Source organism: Aethalodelphis obliquidens, unplaced genomic scaffold, assembly GCF_003676395.1.
Source record: "Aethalodelphis obliquidens isolate GAN/ISIS:26980383/991018 unplaced genomic scaffold, ASM367639v1 scaffold8, whole genome shotgun sequence".
In the NCBI taxonomy this organism is placed as follows: Eukaryota; Metazoa; Chordata; class Mammalia; order Artiodactyla; family Delphinidae; genus Aethalodelphis; species Aethalodelphis obliquidens.
The window spans coordinates 27272201-27294808 of NW_020837952.1; the positions used below are offsets into that span (position 1 = coordinate 27272201).

Consider the following 22608-nt stretch of genomic DNA (forward strand, 5'->3'; position numbering starts at 1 on the left):
GCTAGTGAGGAACAGGGCTCAGACTGAAAGCCAAGTGACAATCAGTTCAGTCCTTTTTATACTACACTATAACACTAGATTGTAAATTTCATGAGCAGAGAGACAATGTTTGGTTTGCCACTGTATATTCATTGCTTGGCATAAAACCAGTGCTCAATAAACACTAGTGAATAAAAGAATGAGTAAAATAATCATTTTTCCTAGAAGATAAACTTCACTTTAAATGCATTTTACAATGAAAAATTAGGTCACTATATTTATTGATTGCTTCATTTGTACAAGATATTTGCTCTACTATATTCTATGGAGATTTACAAGAAAAGGATAGATAAAATGTGACCCCTGCCCTACAGTAACATATAGCTGTCATAATTATCTCCAGAATAAGGTAGGGCTTGGTAAGTGCCACAACATTAAAATATATGAACAAAGGATTACATGGAACATGGTAGGCATCATGAAAGACTGTCATTTATGCTGCGTCTTTGAAAACAGAAGGATTTTTTAGGTGGAGGCAGAACTGAATAGACATTTCAGTTGAACTGAACAGAATGTGTAAATGTACGCCTCAGGAAGCAATGGCATGTATGTTATTATTGAAACAGTTAAACTTGACTGAAACATGGAAGATGTGAAGGAAGTAGCAAAATATTAAGATTAGAAAGAAGCTGGTAGGGAAGGGGAATGGCAGGTACCATAGGGGGCTTTGGAGGTCACTGAGAAAAGTTTAGAATTTATTCAGATGGCCATTAAAGTTTTTGAGCAGGAAGGTGAGGAGGTTCTTCTTGAAACAGTATATTAAAATTTATTATAGAAAAATGATTACAAATTCTAAATAGAGTAGCAGAAAGTCAAAATTATCCATATCAACTGGTGATGTTCTAGTCACATATGAAGAGAAAAGACCCAATCTGAGGTCACACAGACAGGCCTTCACACCAAACTATAGCTTGGTTGATCGGTTGCATAGCACTCAATGCAATTTTCTTCATTGTTCATCATGGAAGATATGAAACAACATTACTTTTTTGAAGGCTTTTGACTCTGGCTAAAGAAGTATCTCTAGTATACAAAGGAAAAGTAAGCAGTGGCCAAAGTTTGAAATTCTGAGGACTCAAGATTTCTTAACACCTCACATCTTCCCTAAAATGTCACTGTATATATCCCCCCAAACTCTTTGCTCTTTTGTGAACTCCTACTACTGTAGTAGCTTACCTTATACTCCAGGTAGTATAAAAAGAACAATAAAATAACAGTAAAAAAAATGAGAGATTTTGTTATGGAGAGGATATAATGAAAATACTACTATTACATAGAAAATAAGATATTCATTAGGAGACGTTTTAGGGAATTATTGAGAAAACTTCTTCATTCCAAGGTAAGCTTTGAAATAATGATAATAATACATTCATTCAGTTGAAATGTTTTGAGGAAAATGAACTAGATGAGGACAGAGAGTGGCTATAAAGATTTAAATGGTGGTGCCTATACTGGGTCATTTATGTCAATTCTAATTAATATTAACATCAGTTTTAAAATTAGAGACAAAGCCTGAAGAAAAAAAATGGAACATGTTACTGAGCCTGTAGAAATTGTATTATCAGGCGGGAGGTATCTTCCTCTCCTTACCCCAAGTCTTTATGCGGACAAAATTCCCACCCTAGATTTTCAGCATCATAATGTGTTAGTACATAGTGATTGTCATTTTTATTCAGACTAGTGGTCATATAAAACAGAGATCCATATGTGTGAAAGACATATTTTAACCATAAATATGAGATTTTTAATCTTTCATTTTCATATGAGATATATATATAAATATTATAGCTCTTGAGACATAAAGTATCTGCATCTGATATCAGTGGAACTTTCATAGTAGGAGATGAGATGATATATTTAGGAAATAGGAGAGATGCAAATGAGCAAGTTAACAATTCTGTGTTATGTGCAGCTCATAATTGCTGCTCTGTGAAGAGTTCCCACTGAGTCAATGGGAGGTGTGGGTGGAGGTTAGAGCCAGGTTAATTGTTGCATTCAACATCATTCAGGAGAAAAAGTGTAGGTAAAATTGCAGCATTTATACTTCTGCCCTTCAATTCTCCTTCATCTCTATACTTGTATTTTCTTCACTTATTATTTATATCCCGTGTCTGAATGTTTTCCTCCCTTGACTCCTTAGGTTATTGAAGAGATACGGTCCATGAAGTTGACTTTCAAGGCATTTTAAAAATAAAGAAAATGCCATTCATCTATCAATTTTCAATACAGAGTTGGAAATATAGTTCCTCGAAAATATGACCAAGTAATATGATTGAAAAACAAATTTTGTGAGGAAAGAGGTATTTTACTATATGTCTCCCTGGCATGCTAAGGATTGCGGTACACCATCAATGCTAAGCCTCCAGGTAATTTTAATTATCATCCGACAGGTCATTTTTCTTTTTTAGTAGTTTCCTTTGGGATCCACCTACTCAATGACTAGTAGTTTCTTCTATGTAAGCAAAGAACCTCTGACTTCAAATATGCTGCTTCAATAATTTGGCCTTCATATTCTCTGAGTCCTCATCTTCACAATGTGATTTAGATCTGGGTTATAGTATAATAATGTGTCAAGGATACTACTGCCTAGTTATCGCCAACTCCAGGTAGAAATTCTCTTTAAATCTGAGACTTTATTATCAGTGTTTCTTCACTACTTTGTTAATTTAGAAAGTTAATGTTTGTGTAAATTAAAGAATGCCTGCATTTTGCTTCTTGTCTTCTTAAGTATTATTTTATTCTCCTTCTCACTCTTCAAATTTTTCACTTCTTTGTTTGCTTTTATGTTCACCCCTTTTACCAATATTAATATTGCCCTTCCAAATTTTTATTTTTTGAGACATTCCATTGCTAAATTTGGAAAGCATTTACACAAATCCTGAGGGAACTGAAAGTAGCAGAAAGAAATATAAAACATTTTGTGGACTGTAAGTTGTCATCTTATGAAATGCAAAAATCCTTTTTAAAGAGGAATAAACAAAACTTACTTTTCTTTTGTGTCTTCAACTTTTCAAAGAGAGCTCTGGAAAACAACTTTTCATTAAGTTACAAATTTCCTTCTATGGTAGAAAGGCTTATACTGTATATTTGTTTCACAGGCTTATTGGTGATTTTTATTTTTCTTTTAACTGTATAGAAACCATGAGTCATACACTCATTTTCCTGGTTATACAAAATACAAGTTCGTTATAAAATTTAAACAAATTAAATATAACATGGCAACACCTCCATCAGACGAGACCTTTTCAGATGGGAATTACTTTATTGCGATGAGGGATCGTAACTGTGTTTCCTCCAGAATGAGATGTAGGTTGAACTTCCTCATCTTACTGGCCTGGAATCTCTACTTCCTACAGGTTTCATTTATTAATATTTTGGTGTTACTCATGACTTAGAAGTTTTCATTTGGACACAGCAGCATTTGGGCATCAAATTTGCCTAATTCTATTTGTATCACTGGAATAGTTTAGAAGTTAAAATCCAGGAATTTTTATTAAGAAAATTTTAAAAGTAGACATATAAAAATAGAATATAGACAATTGCAGTTGATTCTCCCAGCTTGATAACAGGTGGACATTTTTAGGCTAAACACATTATCTCTATTATCTAGCAGTAAAAGAAAGTATTGTGATTACAAACAAATGCATTTATCAAAGTCAAATGAGATTCTTATAATCCTTATCTTGTACCAGAATGTTATCTATTAGAGTTCTAATATATTAATATGAATACATAATTCAACGCATTTAACATTTTTCTATGGTTTTCGGCAAAAGATCCAGTTCCACTGATCAACATTGGGCATGTTTCTAAGAGTTAAACCAATACTGAAAAATGTGAAAACTCCTTATTCTTTTAAAGGGCATAAGCTAAACATGGACAAGACCATGTTTGAGTTTTGTTTCATTTTGTTTTATTTTGTCCACATACCTAAAATATAGTAGTGAATGAATAATGAGTAGATGGAAAGAAGGAAGGGAAAGAGGAAAGGTACAAATGAATGAACAAATAAATGAAGAGTGATTAAAACTTGTCTGAAAAGGCAACACTGCTAATAAAAATATATTTCTAAGTATTTATTTTATATCTTAAATTTCATATACCACCTGCAATACAGCAAGTAGACTAGTGTGACCTAAAAACTTCTGAGACCTAATGAATAGATAAGTTATCTGTAATTGGCATATCCCAGCACCCTGTTAGGGAGGACTGACTTCTACTTACATTGCATTTACTTCACAGGATGGCTGTGATTTTGCAAATTACAGTGAGATTGCTTCTTCCTAAGGTTAATCTTAAAGTCAGCTAGTAAGGCAAAAGATTGCCCTTGAAAAACCCCTTCTATCTCCTATAAAACTCGATTTGGGGTCTATACCCTTATATAGTAATTCTTAAATGCATTAAAATTTTAGGAGTACTGTGTTAAGTCAAAACAAAGTTGAAACCCTCAGGAGTGAGTCACTCAGTGCTCAGTGAGAGTATGGCTTCAAGGTTAAGAGTCCCTGCTTTGAAATCAGCCTGCTGATTTTGAATCCTAGATCCAATGATTAGAACCTGTGTGACCCTGGCTAAATGACAATGTCTCTTGCCCTGTTTCCACATCTGTAAAATTGGATTATAAATGGTACCTATGGAATAGGTTGTTGTGAAGGTCAAATGACATAATCTGTGTAAACTGTTTGAAACAGTGTCTGGCATGCAGTAAGTGTGTTTGCTATTCTTCCTGACTTTATAACAACTATAAAATTCCTAATAGAGAACAAATGATGGATGAGAATTATAAAACGTTTCTGTTTGCCTGAAGGATTTACTCCATTCTGTTTTAATAAATCAGCCTCTGTAAACTTAATGAATATAAATAAATTGTGTCTTAGGAGGAGGTTAACAAGATAAAGTGTCACTGGCACACAGTAGACAACGCTTACTGGATTTTAATCTAAATCTTGCATGTGAGCAGTTGGACATGCATACTATTCTTGGAAAAGATACGGAGATGACCTTGACTGCTTACATCTATCTTTCCAGACTGTCGGTAAGTATTGAGGCCCCACTGAACAGGAATCAGTCTCAGGACCTTAGGCATTAAATGCAATTTATATGAGGGTTAGGTTCCAAATCCCACTCAAAAGTTGTTTTCCTATAACATAACTCCACTGCTCTAAGACGTACCAATTCACTCCTGCATAATTTTTTTTAACATCTTTACTGGCGTATAATAGCTTTACAGTGTTGTGTTAGTTCCTGCTGTATAACAAAGTGAATCAGCTATATGCATACGTATCCCCATATCCCCATACCCCTATCCTCTTGTGTCTCCCTCCCACCCTCCTTATCCCACCCGTCTAGGTGGTTGCAAAGCACAGAGCTGATCTCCCTGTGCCATGCAGCTGCTTCCCACTAGCTATCTATTTTATATTTTGGTAGTGTATTCATGTCAATGCTACTCTCTTACTTTGTCCCACCTTAACCTTCCCCCTCCCCGTGTCCTCAAGTCCATTTTCTATGTCTGTTTCTTTATTCCTGTCCCACCCCTAGATTCATAAGAACCTTTTTTTTTTTTTTAGATTCCAAATATATGTGTTAGCATACGGTATTTTTCTCTTTCTGACTTATTTCACTCTGTATGACAGACCCTAGGTCCATCCACCTCACTACAAATAACTCAATTTCGTTTCTTTTTATGGCTGAGTAATATTCCATTGTATATATGTGCCACATCTTTATCCATTCATCTGTCGATGGACACTGAGGTTGCTTCCATGTCCCGGCTATTGTAAATAGTGCTGCAATGAACATTGTGTTACATGACTCTTTTTGAATTATGGTTTTCTCAGGGTATATGCCCAGCAGTGGGATTGCTATGTCACATGGTAGTTCTATTTTTAGTTTTTTAAGGAACCTCCATACTGTTCTCCATAGTGGCTGTACCAATTTACATTCCTACCAATAGTGTAGGAGGGTTCCCTTTTCTCCACACCCTCTCCAGCATTTATCGTTTGTAGATTTTTTGATGATGGCCATTCTCACCAGTGTGAGGTGATACCTCATTGTAGTTTTGATTTGATTTCTTTAATGATTAGTGGTGTTGAGCATCTCCTCATGTGTTTGTTGGTAATCTGTATATCTTCTTTGGAGAAATGTCTATTTAGGTCTTCTGCCCAGTTTTGAATTGGGTTGTTTGTTTTTTAGATATTGAGCTGCATGGGCTGCTTGTATATTTTGGAGATTAATCCTTTGTCAGTTGCTTCATTGGCAAATATTTTCTCCCATTCTGAGGGTTGTCTTTTCATCTTGTTTATGGTTTCCTTTGCTGTGCAAAAGCTTTGAAGTTTCATTAGGTCCCATTTGTTAATTTTTGTTTTTATTTCCATTTCTCTAGGAGGTGGGTCAAAAAGGATCTTGCTGTGATTTATGTCATAGAGTGTTCTGCTTATGTTTTCCTCAAAGAGTTTTTTATAGTGTCTGGCCTTACGTTTAGGTCTTTAACCCATTTTGAGTTTATTTTTGTGTATGGTGTTAGGAAGTGTTCTAATTTCATTCTTTTACATGTAGCAGTCCAGTTTTCCCAGCAACACTTATTGAAGATGCTGTCTTTTCTCCATTGTATATTCTTGTCTCCTTTATCAAAGATAAGGTGACCATATGTACGTGGGTTTATCTTTGGGCTTCCTATCCTGTTCCATTGATCTATATTTCTGTCTTTGTGCCAGTACCATACTGTCTTGATTACTGTAGCTTTGTAGTATAGTCTGAAATCAGGGAGCCTGATTGCTCCAGCTCCATTTTCCTTTCTCAAGATTGTTTTGGCTATTTGGGGTCTTTTGTCTTTCCATACAAATTGTGAAATTTTTTGTTCTAGTTCTGTGAAAAATGCAATTGGTAGTTTGATAGGGATTGCACTGAATCTGTAGATTGCTTTGGGTAGTAGAGTCATTTTCACAATGTTGATTCTTCCAATCCAAGAACATGGTATATCTCTCCATCTGTTTGTATTGTCTTTAATTTCTTTCATCAGGGTCTTACAGTTTTCCCCATATAGGTCTTTTGCCTCCTTAGGAAGGTTTATTCCTAAGTATTTTATTCTTTTTGTTGCCATGGTAAATGGGAGTGTTTCCTTAATTTTTATTTCAGAATTTTCATCATTAGTGTATAGGAATGCAAGAGATTTCTGTGCATTAATTTTGTATCCTGCCAAATTCCTTGATTAGCTCTAGTAGTTTTCTGGTAGCATCTTTAGGATTCTCTATATAATATCATGTTATCTGCAAACAGTGACAGTTTTACTTCTTCTTTTCTGATTTGGATTTCTTTTTCTTCTCTGATTGCTGTCGCTAAAACTTCCAAAATTATGTTGAATAATAGTGGTGAGAGTAGGCAACCTTGTCTTGCTCCTGATCTTAGAGGAAATGGTTTCAGTTTTTCACCATTGAGAACGATGTTGGCTGTGGGTTTGTCATATATGACCTTTATTATGTTGACGTAGGTTCCCTCTATGCCTACTTTCTGGAGAGTTTTTATCATAAATCAGTGTTGAATTTTGTCAAAAGCTTTTTCTGCATTTATTGAGATTATCATATGGTTTTTATCCTTCAGTTTGTTAATGTGGTGTATCACATTGATTCATACAGCATATTTTAAATTCATTCTTCAGTTGATGGACATTTGTTTTTTCCCACTATTTTCCTATTATAAGTAATGCTGCCATGAACATTCATGTATGAATTTTTGTGTGGACATTGGTTTTCCTTTCTCTTGGGCATATACCTGGGAGTAGAATTTCTGGATCTTATGGTAAATCTATGTTTAACAATTTTAGGAACTATCAAACAGTTTTCCAAAGTGGCTGCAACACTTTACAACCCCACCAGCAAAGTTGTTTGTTGAGTGACTTTCTTGGACTAATTCAGTCTGTGTTCTTTCTTGCATCCAGCCAACGAAGTCTCTTCTCAGTTAACTTAGTGATCAGCTAATGATTAGACAGAGATTTGCGTTAAGGCCCTGAACCAGTAAGTCTCTCAGTGTTGCTGAGACCCTTTGTTTGTGTGTTAGGGTACACCTTCAGTGCTCCAGCACAGTTAAATCTCTGGCTTAGTCTTTACTTCCTACCTAGGTAGAGCATCAACATCAGCCAAAGGTGGGCATTCTCAGGTCATTCCTGGGTATATGCACAGCTCTGCATGTGAGCATCGCCTCCTAGATTTTCAGGAATATGCCAGTCCTTTTCAAATCCCCCAATAAACATCTCATTCCCCATTTCCTTTTTGAGATTTTTGGTCAACCTCTTGTTAGCTACAAGTAGTATCACTGCCTCAGGCAGCTGCAATATCAAACAATTACCAGTAACTATTTTCTACAAATACCCTGGAGATAAGACTCACACATAGAGAGTTCTGAGTTAGGTCAAATAAAGGCAAGTTCTAAGAATGAAACTTTACCTAGGAGCTGCTAGAAAGGTCAGATAATAACCATTTCTCTGGGGATGAGACTTTAGGAAAATCCAAAACCATTCTGTCCCTCCAGTGGCTGCTAGACTGCTGGTTGTTACAGCTGTTTAGTTGTGAGCCTGTGGGTTTTCAGTTCTACTATGGAGCTGGGAAGTGGGTGATGGGAGTAAGGCAAGTTAAAATGCTACAATACTTACTATTCTTACTGAGATTCAGCCATTTTTATTGCATAAAGACTTCTGTAATTGTTGCAAGCTTTTAGTTAACTTCCAGAGTTTTTAAAAAATTGATTTTGAGCATTATTGCTATTGTTCTCATTGTTTTTTTTTTTTTTTTGCGGTACGCGGGGCTCCCACCGCTGTGGCCTCTCCCGCTGCGGAGTACAGGCTCTGTATGCGCAGGCTCAGCGGCCATGGCTCACGGGCCCAGCCGCTCCGCGGCATGTGGGATCCTCCCAGACCGGGGCACGAACCTGCGTCCCCTGCATCGGCAGGCGGACTCTCAACCACTGCGCCACCAGGGAAGCCCTCTCATTGTTTTTATGGGGAGTAGATTTCTGGAGATCTTGACTCTGTCACTCTGGAAATGCTACTTGGGTCATCCCTTCTGGTATGTCTCAGTGGTATCTTAAAGTCAACATCCCAAAATGGAATCATCAATTACACATTGTATTTCCCTACATTTTAATAATCTTCTTTTATAGTCTGTCTTAATGAATTGCTCCAATACTCATTAGGCTACACTAGCCAGAAATCTCTTCTATCTCTCACCCCCATATTCAACCCATTACCAAATCCAGCATATATTATTTCCTAAATGGCTCTCAAAACTATCCACTTTTTAGCATTTCCAGTAAAAACATCATGGCTCATCTTCTCAAAAACTGACTCCTGAGTGCTATAATAACCCTTTGACTAATCTACCTGCATCCAGGCCAGCGTCATCTCACCATTTTTCCACATAATAGACTGCATGACATTTTTAAAATGCAAAAATAGTTATGTCACTTTGGGTTAAAACTCTTGAATGCTTTCCCTACTCTCTTAAAATAAAGGCAAACATTCTTACCATGATCCTCAAAGCTTATTCATGGTCCAAACTATCTTCCACCATAAGTTAGTAGCATACATTCTACCCTCTACCTGGGAAATTTTCCTTCTTCTCTTGGTCTAGTGAACTTTTACTCACTATATCTGAGCCCAAGTGTGACTCTCAGAGAAGCTTTCTCCAAGTCTGACTAAATCACACAGCACCACACACTTGTCCTTCCTAGTAATTATTACAAGAGCAATTTCATATTTGCTTATATGATTATTTAATTAATATCTGTCTTCTTTTTTAGACTATAAGCTCTATGAGGATACTTTTCTGATGTTGTTTACAGTTGTATCCCCTGAATTTTACCACAATGCCTGATGCAAATTTGTGATCAATAAATATTTGTTAAATAAATGAATGTTAATAATGATCTGTGCTAAGGCTGTAATGGAATAAGCAAAATTAATTCCTTTAGCCAAGAAGTTAAACAACATAACTATCCAACAATCACAGGAATCAGTCTGTCTGTTTCACCTTTAGTGTTTTACTCTTCATTGAAAGAATTATTAGTTGCTTTTAAAAAAAATGTTCAAACTATGGACATCAGGCCAAAGTAAGCATGTGTAGAATTTACATACTCAATTTGGAGTTAATCAATAAAATCAGATTTTGAAAATTATTTTGACAATTAAGTTCACAATAGCACATTGTATAGATTTTCTATATTTAAGTATTAGCATAGAGTACCAAAAAACTAATAAATATTTTTTCTATTTAACACATATTCTCTGATCTAGCATCATGAATAGATAAAGTTAAATTGCTTGAGTTGCTTGAGGACTATCCATTTAAAAAAGTTATTTTCTAAATTAATTAATTAATTAAATAAATTAAATAAAATAATACGAGTGAATGAACATAATGGATAATGCCTTAAGAGAAAGAAACAAGAAAAGGAAAAATTTTTTTAAATCAAAAAGAAGATAAAAAGAATTTTAGAGAAATGGCAAACATAAAAGATAGGCAAAAAAGAGTCAGGACAGCTCTGAAAAGAGTAATATAAATACATATAAGAATCTATTATACCATAAAAGTGACATTTCAAATCAGTGGGACAGATTAGTCAATAAATTGTGATACATACATGTTGGGGTATAAATATTTCTCTGGAAGGATCCACAGCACGGCAAAAGCAGATGTCTCTGGGGAGGGAAATGTGTGGCTGGGGAACGTGGGGAAAAGGGGGAGTTTTCATTGAATTCCCCTGTGTACCTTTTCTAATGTTCTGTCACGTGAATCTATTACCTCTGAAGTTCGCCTGAGTTCAAACCCCAGTTCCCCCAATTGCTAGCTCTTAATCTTGGGCAAACTCTTTACACTCTCCAAGCCTCTTTATCTGTGAAATAAGGTCAGTAACTTAGCCTGGTGCTGCCTGGTAGAGAATAAACTCTCAATAAATGGAGATTATTAGTGAAAACAAAAACAAACAAATAAACAAAAAAAGTTATTTTCTAGGCAAAGGCAGGATGGTTCTAAATTATTTTTTTCTATTATATTGGTGGAAGCCCTTGAAATCACTGATTTGTGGTTAACTACATTCCTAATAATATGTCTTTTGAAGGGACTATCATAGGTCTTCCAAATGATTAGATTGCTTCCTTATCTTCAAATAGACTGAAAAAGATATTTCCTGAGGATTAAATCAGGGTCTATCACTTCACTTCTAGCATCAGAGACCCAGGGTATCAGTGATACCTTATTCCAACATGATGTGACACAACCCTTGCGAAATATCAGTTTCTCTTTCTGTAAGATTGCCAGTGTGGCTTAATTTGGCTTAGAAACATCATTTTATAACTAAGCATTTTGTCACAGATTTGAAATGCTTCAGACAGCTTTGGATTTCTTTGCTTAAACTTTTTAAAGCAATCTCTGCAATGAACTGTGCGTCAATTTTAGATGTATTCTTGACATAGACTTGTCCTTGCATTTCAAGCTGCACCTTACAAGCTACACATTTTCTACCTGGGAGATAATTATTTACTTGGGAAATATGTTTATGGTGTAGACTATTTTTTTTTCCTTTATATGTAGGAAAACCTTGTTTTCTTCCTTATTATACTGATTTTTTTTCCTCCCAATATACAAATGAACTGCCATTCTATTGTATTGCTCACTGTGATTTCCCAGATGTTAGGCTAACTCTCTTACTGCTTTTGGGTAGTTTCCAAAATACAATACTTGAATTAAATGTGTCCCCAGTAGATTTTACCCTTTAACTGTGTCCTTCTCTCTTTTTTGTACTGCTATTATATAGAATCCCTCAATGACTTTATTATATTTCAGAGCATGCCTGTTATTTCCTGCGATTTTTGTCTTTTCCACTTGAAATATAGTTTCTTATTTCTCTAGCATTTTTAGGATTGAAGCCCATTAGTTACATAGGCAAAAGCTGCAAACATTTCCAAACAAAACATTTTAGCATGGTATATTATCATGAAAGAATAAACATATTTAGAACTCCTTCTTCATTTTATTCTGCTTTGTTGGATCTATATGGTAAAATAATTTCTACATCTAAATATGTAACTTATGGTCATCCAAATATAATGACTTTTCAAGTGTTCTACCAAATATTTTAACATTCTGTTTTATAATAGTTTTAGATTTACAGAAGAATTACAAAATAGAACACAGAGTTCATATATACCCCAAACCTAGTTTCCAATATAAGCAATTGTTAATAGCTTACGTTAGTGTGATATATTTGTTACAATTAATGTGGCAATAAAATCCTAACATTATCATTAACTGAAGTCTATAGTTTAAGATTTCCTTAAGTTTTTTTTCCTGGTACGTGGGCCTCTCACTGTTGTGGCCTCTCCCGTTGCGGAGCACAGGCTCCGGACGCGCAAGCTCCGTGGCCATGGCTCACGGGCCCAGCCACTCCACGGCATGTGGGATCTTCCCAGACCAGGGCATGAACCCGGGTCGCCTGCATCGGCAGGCGGACTCTCAACCACTGCGCCACCAGGGAAGTCCAAGATTTCCTTAGTTTTTTACCTAATGTTCCAGAATTCTGTTCCAGAATTCCATCCAGGAAACCACAATGCATTTAGTAGTTATGTCTCCTTAGCCTACTCTGGGCTGTGACAGTTTCTCAGGTTTTCCTTGTTTTTGATGACCTTGACAGTTTTGAGGCATATTGGTCAGATATTTTGTAAAATATCCCTCAATGGGGATTTGTCTGATATTTTTCTCATAATTAGACCGGGATAATGTATTTTGTGGAGAAAGACCAGAGAGGCAAAGTATCATTCTCATTATATCATATCAAGAGTACCAGGGCTTCCCTGGTGGCGCAGCAGTTGAGAGTCCGCCTGCCAATGCAGGGGACACGTGTTCATGCCCGGGTCCGAGAAGATCCCACATGCCGTGGAGCGGCTAGGTCCGTGAGCCATGGCCGCTGAGCCTGCGCGTCCGGAGCCTGTGCTCCGCAACGGGAGAGGCCACAACAGTGAGAGGCCCGCGGACCACAAAAAGAAGAAAGGGAAGAATTAGAACCAAGGAAAAATATGAGCCAGATTGATCTCTCAGAACATTTTAAGTTCATTGCTGAGCCAGGTACTCTCCCTCTGTATCAATTCTGTCTTTTCCAGACCAGTTTTTTGAATTATTCCCAAGTTTTAAACGCTCATATTCACAAATCCTTCTATGAGTTTATAATTTTGGATGCTAAATCCATTGATCAAAGTTTCCGTTACCAAGGCAGTCCAGCTGTGAAACAAGGTTACTTGTGTGGTATATATTTCTTCCTTAAAACTGTTACAAGTCATGGTAATCAGTAGAGAGCTGGAGAAAGATAAAGTATTACAGGTTAATCACACAGTATGCCTTATATGGGACATAAGAACTCTCCTGTTACTGATTTTACTAATTGTTTCTAATTGTTCAAAGTTCATTCTCCAAAATAATATGATCTTTCTTAGACTGGTGTCAAATGAAATAAATCTCTCTACCCACTATGCCATTGATCAGTGATATAAACCTACAGTGATGTATTTAAATGATACACCAGTTTATATAACTATTCATCATTCACTATATATGCTCTGGTTCAAGGAAGAAGTCTGTGGAAAAAAGGACTAGAGTAGTAGATTGGAAAAGGTGGGTAAAAAGGTTATATTGTTAGACTTTTTGGTTCATAGATAATATTCCAGAGGATATTAATAATAATATTAATACTATAATTGATATTAATAATGGAAATAATATAATATATATTATATAATATAATAATGGACACAATAATAGATGTGTCCATCAGTCAGGAATACAGAAACCACTCTAGATATTTCAAGTGTAAAGGGATTTAATGCAGAATTAGTTACAAAATTGTTGGAAAAGCTGGGTGAACCAAAGAGTACAGTGCTTTATCCATTGATCCAGAGCTGGCACCATTCCTGCCCTGAAGCCCAGCCTTGCCACTACTCTGATGGAGGCTATGTCCCTGCTGTTATTGCAGATGAGTGGGAACCTGGGAGCCACACTCCCACTCCCATAGAAGAGACTATGTGACACTACTGCTACTACTTCTGCTGAAGGCATCTCCAAAGGCAAGGAAAGATGGCATCTCTCTTCCTCTTGCTTTCCAAAATTCTGTACACAACTAAAAAGGGAAATATATCGGTTTGCAGGATACTACTTCTAAAGTTCAAAAGTGAATGAAGGAAGGCAAGAATAGAGCTTATTCCAGGAGAAAAATTACCAAAATACATACAATATGATGGGTACCATTTTAACTATTTTCAGATAGAAAGATATTAATTTAGTTCTCATAACAATCCTGTGTGGTAGGTATGCTTTATACCTATTTCACTGATGAGGAAACTGAGACATAAAGAAGCTAGATAATATCAACTTGATATAGCTATTAAGAGGTGGAATTAGGATTTGAACCCAGGCAATATAACTCTAGAGTTGATACCTGTAATCACTGTACTACAATTCAACAAGCACAGGTGCTCTGGAACCTGTTTCATTTGTCCAAAGGAAAAAGCTAATTTTTTCCAAGACCCCCTTCCAAGTATTTCTGATACATACCTGCCCAGGTATTTCATATGGCCTGATCTTCTCTTGCCACTGGTATTGGCCACATTTGATCAACATAGCTCCTCCTTTTTGTATAACCAACAATTTCAATGGTGAGTAATTTCTCTTTCTGGTCACATTCCCTTGAGCCACTGCTACTATCACTGTTCTGGCTTCAGCATGAGGAAAAACACTGGCCTTCCCCATTTTCTCTATGCCTAATATGAATACTTCACCCAAACAACAAAGAGACTCTCTCTTTAAGTTCCCACAACACAGCTAAATATGAAGCTACCACTTGGCTGGATTTTACTGAAGGCTGAAGATAAAAAAAGGATTTGAAAATACAGAATAAATTATAATTACAACAAAATAAGGTTGCTTTTGGAGTGTGCCAGTCCAGGCCCATCCCTGAAGAGTCGCAGTCATCGGGCACCTCCTGGCCTGGTTTCAGACCTGCCTCTAAATGGCCGGGGCCAATTTCCTCTTACCACATGGCATGTTTTTGAGTCTGTCTCTATTCATCAGCCTCCTGGCTCACTGCCCAAGCTCCAGTTAGAGAAGAAGTCCCTCTCAAGACTGAATTTCCCAGCTTTTGTTTCTTTTCCCTTACTAAGAGAAAGTATCCAAAACTTGGGATGCAAAAGAATGACTGCACGTCCTTTCCATGACATACTTTAGTACCATTTAACAGGTCTGCTCAAGGCTTATCTAATTCTCTAAGAGGATTCGGTTTTGTCTGATTAACTATTTACTACTGACAAAGTTCCACACTCCATGTAGTTAAATGTTAAGCTTTAGAAGACTGTTAAACTGTAAATGATTTTTGTCCATTTGAGATACAAATGATTTCTGTCTGATAGAAAAGGTAACCCAAAAGGTTACATTTTATGGTCCTGGAGTCTATTAAACAGTTTTGTATTTAATTTAGCAATGTCATTTCAGCATTTTTTTTTCTCTCTGTAGTACATACTTTGTTCTTTCTTATACTCCATTGAACCAGCTTAACATTTGGCTTAATCCCTCACTAATGTTTTTGACTTGAGCTTACTTTATGTTTCTGTGAGTTATATTTTTAACTTTTAGAAAATTATACTTTGATACTCTGATTGGCTTCTTCACAAGGTTAGTAAAAATAGAAATGTCTACTTCCTTCAGAGCAAGTCTGAACTTGGAAAACATTACAAATGTAGGTCCATATACAATAAGACTAAATATCTGAAACTTATAAATTATGACTACAGGCTATTAAATGAAATATATTCTTCCCTTCTACTTTGACAAATATCACTTCATAATAAACACATTGAAAAATATCTATTAGGCTTTGGTAATGTTTATTACCGAAGGTCAGCAAAATTCCAAAAATGAACAAATTCAAATATTACGTCACATACTCGTTAGTCTATTGAAAAGAGGAAAGTATTTGGATGAGTAATAAAGCAAAGCAAATTATAAATTATATATTTATTTCATATAATTTAATTTTTTAGCCCTCAGCAAAATTACTCATTACACTGTTATAATCAAGGTTTTCACATAATTTGTATTCTATTGACAATATTGCCATATTAGACCTTTGCTGAATATTACAGTGCTTAAAATATGTTTATTTGCTTTAAAAACTTCAATTTGGAAAAATTTATCTGGAACTGTTTATAAAGTTATAATGCAGTACTTGGAATTAGTCTATAAAGTTTCATGTTCAAATATTTGTAATGGGGGTAAGACTTGAAAAATTAACATTTCACTGAAACTATTTCAAAAATACTTAATTTAATTATATTAATATAATTTTATATTACTTATATCAAGATGTTTCCCATTTCATACTGCACCATCTATAACCATACATGTTTCTTTGAGTTGTTTCATTGCTAGGATATTATAAGGAAAATGTAAGGTAGTGATATATGCCTTGCACAGTTTGCTCAGCTCTATTCCATCAAGACCATACCTGGAATTTATAATAGCCAGAAAACAGTATCTATAGAACTTAGTTTCAGTATTAGTTGTCTACGAATCTTCTCCTTTATAATAGTTATGCAAATATTTTAAATTTTCTTAATTTCTTCATTTTATTAGAAATTCAATTTTGTTGCATATTTTACACAAAGTTTTTTAAATTAGAAAAATCATTTTCTCTAAATTTTGAAATAGTGTATTTTAAACGGTCAAAAATTAAAGTATCTAAATTAGTTTTGTTTACCTTTATAAGTATTTGTTAACATTATCAATGTCAAGCAAAAGTTCATATCAAACAACAGCAGATAGCACAAATTCAAAATTGATTTCATTTTCTGTCAAAGACCACAGTTTGCTATTTTATTGTTGGTTATTTAAAGATTGTTTTAATATTTTTGATACTTTATCCAATTATTTATACCAAGCCAAATGGAGATTTTTAATACATGATGAACATTTTCTGCAATTAATTTTGTGCAGCATATACACACAATTTTGAGCATCAACTATATAAAATTAGACAGATTCTAAAAATATTAATAAACATTGAAACCTCAAATTCCCATCACAACAGTATAAAAATTTTATACTATTTCAAAGATACAATTCCATACTCATACACATCCCATGAGATTCTCAGACCTATTATGGAATTGGTCAAAGAAGATAGAAAAATTCTGTGCTTAAGACAAATTCTTAAGAATTTGGGCTTTCTGGGGCAATGTATGGACTAATTAACTTTATTTAACAAGATAATGGTTTGGTATAATATTTGGATAACATGTGAAATACAGAAATTCCACAAATCTTTCCCCAAACAGAGCAAGACCTTCAAGCCTTCCCTTTACTCAGCATTCCTTGTGTTTAGGGTGTGGTTTCATCATTCAGGTTTTATTTGAGAACCTTGTTGTTTTCCTTAACTCCTCTAGTGTATCTTGTTTTAAAAGCATGTAGTAGACATTTCCACAGTGAGTCTGAGAATGGTGATAAGGTGGGATTTGGTATTTATTCCACCAAATATCTTTAAAAAATTTTCCACTATACTGATATAGCTGAAGGCTTTTTTTTTTTTTTTTTGCAGTTCAAAGTAGAATATATAGCACAGATAATTTTTTTTTTTTTTTTTGGGCCACATTATGCAGTTTGTGGGATTTTAGTTCCCCAACCAGGAATTGAAACCAGGCCCTCGGCAGTGATAGCACAGAGTCCTAACCACTGGACCACCAGGGAATTCCCCATAGCATGAATAATTATTCTGGGTGTTTGGCCATATTGTTGAATGTACATATTTCTTCTTTAGCAACACATTTAGGGCTATTTCATGAACTCGCCCTTGAAATTACTAATTTCAATAATGTATTTTATTTTTAGTCTTTTAACTAAATAAAATAGAAAATTTTAACCACTTTTTGAAATTTCTATTAAATCTTACTAAACATTTTTACACTAGTAGTTGTAGCAAATACTACTATTCTGCTTTCTAGAGTTTAGTGTCCTACTAGGTGCCTATGTGAGGGTTTGGTATTACAGTTCACACATATTAGGTCTAGACCAGCACTGTCCAATAGAAATATAATGTGAGCACATATGTCATTACAAATTTTCTACTTGTCACAATTTAAAAAGTAAAAATAAAAGATGAAATTAATTTTAATAATGTTTTAACTAACATACCCAAAAACAATGTTATTTCAACAAATAATCAATATAAAAGATTATTACGATATAATACATTATTTTGTCAACTCTTTGAAATCCAGTGTTTACACCTATAGCATTTTGGAACAGCCTCATTTCAAGTGTTCAATGGCCACTTTGGCTGGTGGCTACCATATTGACAGTGTAGGTATAGACTGACTTATACTCAAATTTAAGAGAAATATGAATTGTTTTATATTGTAAAATGTTTTTCAGTCTCCATTAGTGACTGTCACAACTATTGCACAATATGAAAGTACCTCAGAAACTATGAATTGGAACAGGAAGCAAGAAAATGGACATTCAGTACGACTGGGAAATGGTACTTTGTTAGGCAAGATTCTACTGCATACCTAAGAGAGTGAATTCAACAAGTTAGTTGCCTTCTATCTTTTCCCACTCGAATCATCCCTGTGCTTGGAAGTGTAGTCTGTCTCAAACTTCAGCAGCAGTACAACACATAAACCTCCACACCTACTAACAGCAGTTGCCTTTGTTTTGAAGACACAGGGCAAGCGATGTGAAGTAGCCTTTCCTGGGGCCTGACCAGTGTTTGCGATATATAGATTCCCTACAAATGGCCCATCATTTAATTCATAGTTAAAGGTCAGATTTCATCATCTTATAAGACCAAGACTCAGCTCTTTTTATTTCATAAGTAACTTCCCAAAGAAGAACACACAATCTTTACAAAGGCAAATACTTTGCCAGTGCAGGGCATCTTGCTGTAAACATTCAAAACAAAACAGAAAGAGAGAAAGACATTTTGGGCAAAGGAAAGAACAAGGAGAGTTCTGATTAAAAAGGTCCAAATAATTGCACCAGTTTCCCTCAAGAACAAAAAACAGGAGGCAGAGTGCTTGCTTTATATATGTGTAACTGAATAGCCTAATAAGGTATTTCCCCTTCCCCAAGAAAGCAATCTATGTTTTAAAGGACTATTTGAATTCCATCACTTTCTCCCAAGTTCCTTTCCAAGCCTCTTTTTCTAATTTTATCTGATGTCAGAATAAAAGAGTAACATTTTTCCAAATTGAGATCTAAAATGGCTAATGAATATTTTTTTATTCATTCTTCATATATTTTATATTACATTCACTCCATCCCAGCCACTACTCTAGATGCTGAGGGTTAAAGTGCACAGTCCATGCTTTGGTCTTTTAAAGGATATATGTCATAGTCTGGCTTATTTATTTGCCCAAGTGAAAATATTTTTGAAGGCAAGGTGCCTTGGGGACACAGAAGAAGGATCTATTAGACAAGCAAGTATAGCATCCATTCCCAGTGCTATCTCTCCAGAGTAATGAGAATTAAATTCAATTCCCTATATTAATCTGCATTCATTTTCTGACTGTTGACGACCTTGAAACCATGAATAGCCAAAATTTCACAGGGAGGGGGCGTGGAGAGCCCAGCTGGGACTCCCCTCCAATAATATACTAAAGCCATAGAAGAATAAATTCAACCCAGTTACAGCCACATTTTTACAATCCTCACAACTGTCCCCATTGCACACAACTGTTTATTCTGCTGGAAAGATCAATGGATTATCTGTTTTTTCTGATAACTTACATCATTACTCTTCTCTATTTGTGAGTAAAATGGTGGATTAAAAATAGCACAGTTAAGATTGAAGATAACACAATGGCTTTTAAAATTTAATGTGAAGAATATAATTTGTTAACTCTAGATAGCCTCTGATTTAACTGTTTAGAGTTGTAACACAGGGTAGGAGGATATGGGTGTGTTTCTGAATCTAGGCTCAACAGACCAGCAAATGTGCTAGTGAGTGCTGGCACATGAGGACTTACTAGAGTGATCAGAAATAACAAAGTCAAGAGGAAATCAATAGCATTTATTCTGAATCACCTGAATCAGAGGATGTGTTAAATCACTGATTCTTTTATTGAAATATGTTGAATATATTTATGAAATTTTATCTGAATTAAAGTATAAAAATCTTATTAAATGTTCATTCTATAGTTCCTCAATAAAAATCAATATTAGCCACTTTTTTTTTTTTTTTTTTTTTTTTGCGATACGCGGGCCTCTCACTTTTGTGGCCTCTCCGGTTGCGGAGCACAGGCTCCGGACGCGCAGGCTCAGCGGCCATGGCTCACGGGCCCAGCCGTTCCACGGCATGTGGGATCTTCCCGGACCGGGGCACGAACCCGTGTCCCCTGCATCGGCAGGCGGACTCTCAACCACTGCGCCACCACGGAAGCCCATAGCCACTTTTTAATTTATGTATTCTTTCAAATCAGTATATATACTCATTCAAGTATCCCAAAGCATGCTCACATATATTATTCCATTTATCTTCATAGTAGCCGCTGCGAGATACAGAGGGGTTATTATTATCACTTCCTGGGATACTTGAATGAGTTCCTTGGAAATAGGAAAGCGAGGGAACCATAGGTTAAATGAATAGAGAGGCAAGCATAAATTGATTTATAGCTTCAAAGCCCTGCAAAATAAAATCATGCTTAGTTTACAATTTATTTTTAGAAATTATAGTTTCCCAGGTGTTTTAAAAGCAATATTTATCACCTTAGACTTTATCTGATAATTGTAAAATGTAGTGGCTTTTCAATTACCCTAGAGACTCATATTTTATTTCTGGAGATATACTCCATATAAGAAAATAATGCCGGAATGATGTATATCTAAATATTAATAAGATCTTGGTCAATAATTAACATATGAAAAAAATTCAACAATTTCCCGTTATGCATGAATACTTGAGTAATTAATTTATGGATAAATGTCAAAAATGCAATTCACATTTCCCAGTACAACTTTGCTATTCTAAACATACCTCGCATAATCATTCACTTTCAAAAGCGTCATATTGAGAGATTTCATGAGGATGTAAAATGGCTAATATACAATTCAGATCACTTTTATAACCTTGGTGCAAATGAAAATATAGGAGAAAAAAAGTCCATTATGCTTTAGTTACAAAAAGAAACAACAAAAACCCACACAATAAATAAGACAGTCTCTCAGCCTTGCCTTAATAGACCGTCTGCTCTTGTGAAGCAACCCTTGGGGAATGGATTAATTTATGTCCTAGCCTAAGGGGGTATGCCACAGAGGCTCTCAACCTGTGTTCCAGCGTTTGGTTCTTCCCTTCATCTCCTCCCAGTATTGACATTATCTTTTCTTTGCTGATCTTACCATATAAAAAGCTTTAAAAAATATCAGAGGCAAGATGATAGAATCCTTTGTTTACTTTCTTTCTTTGTCCTTTCTTTTCTATCCTTTTTATTTTATCAAAGAGGTTGTGCATGTATAATTCGAATATGGTTACAGCACAGAATTCTCCATCTCTTAAATTTGCCTGTAGAAAGGGATTCTGTAAATATGCACTTTTAACCTTTTATGAGTTTGTGTTTACTTGTCTTATGGGAATATACACACTACTCTCCTGAACTGATAAACTATAACCACAGCCATGGAGCCTCCATGTCTATGTCCCAGTAAATGCTGCAGAATGACCTGAACATAACTGAAGAGTGTATATAAGGGCAGAGGTTGATGCCCTGGTGAAATATTCCAGCTGGATATGTGAGGGCAACAGGGATGAGTAGCCACCAAAAGCACTAAATAAATTGTGGCTACCTTTTCCTTTTCTCCATCAGTTTGTAGGTGTCAGCTAAATGATTGCCTAGCTTTTGGAGAGTCATCCTCTGCATTAGCATGCGCGAAAAGTTCAGAGGGAGACTTCTTAACTTTCCATGCGCTGAGACTCAATAACTGCCCTCCTAGATGCCAATGAAAGACTCAAATCCACTGTGCATTAAGTCTTGTTGACCACTTAATCCACACACTGTTAGTTTTTCTAAATGACTGTTTCATTTGCTGTCAACACAGAACAAGATATCTTTGGTACTCCAAGGCACTTGAACTTTTTTTCATTGACTCTTTTAAAAATTTGGTTCTGATTAGGATCATTTGCCTTTTCATATCTGTCAGTAAAAGCACTGTGATAAAAATGAGCATGTTTAGTGAATATAATATTGATGATATTTTCAGATCTGAAATGGATTGGCTTTACACGTTCTCCATGCCTGGGGCATCGCTCAGAGCCAAAGGCAGAGTCAGATTGCAGTGTGATTCACCACATTAAACCCCGCCCCCCCCCCATCTTATTCTGATAGAAACTGATGTGACCAGATTTGGATCAGGCCTGACTGTTGGAAGGGGGTATGGTGTGAGTAGTAAAACAGGAGCTGAACAGGTTCTCTGGAGTCAATTTGGTCATAGTTCTTCCCCAATTCACTAATATCTTGGAGGGCAGTTTTCTGTCTTCTACTATTTTTGTTTTTGT

The 22608-nt window shown here is 35.5% G+C and overlaps 1 protein-coding gene across 9 annotated transcripts in view; it reads right to left on the reverse strand.

Moving 5' to 3' along the window:
• LIN7A (lin-7 cell polarity scaffold A) overlaps positions 1-22608 on the reverse strand; it is a 378990-nt gene that overhangs the window by 281427 nt on the left and 74955 nt on the right. For 4 of the 9 annotated variants that reach the window (XR_003432919.1, XM_027107104.1, XM_027107105.1 and 1 more), the window contains one exon: positions 10666-10743. The exons of 3 other annotated variants lie outside the window; for them this stretch is intronic. Coding sequence is in view for 1 of the 6 variants with exons in the window: in XM_027107104.1 (XP_026962905.1) it covers positions 10666-10743 (78 nt within the window). In the remaining 5 variants the exon portion in view is untranslated. Of the gene's footprint in view, positions 1-7741; positions 8006-10664; positions 10744-22608 lie in introns of those variants that run through there. 2 more of the 9 variants (XR_003432920.1, XR_003432921.1) reach the window with 2 other exon arrangements.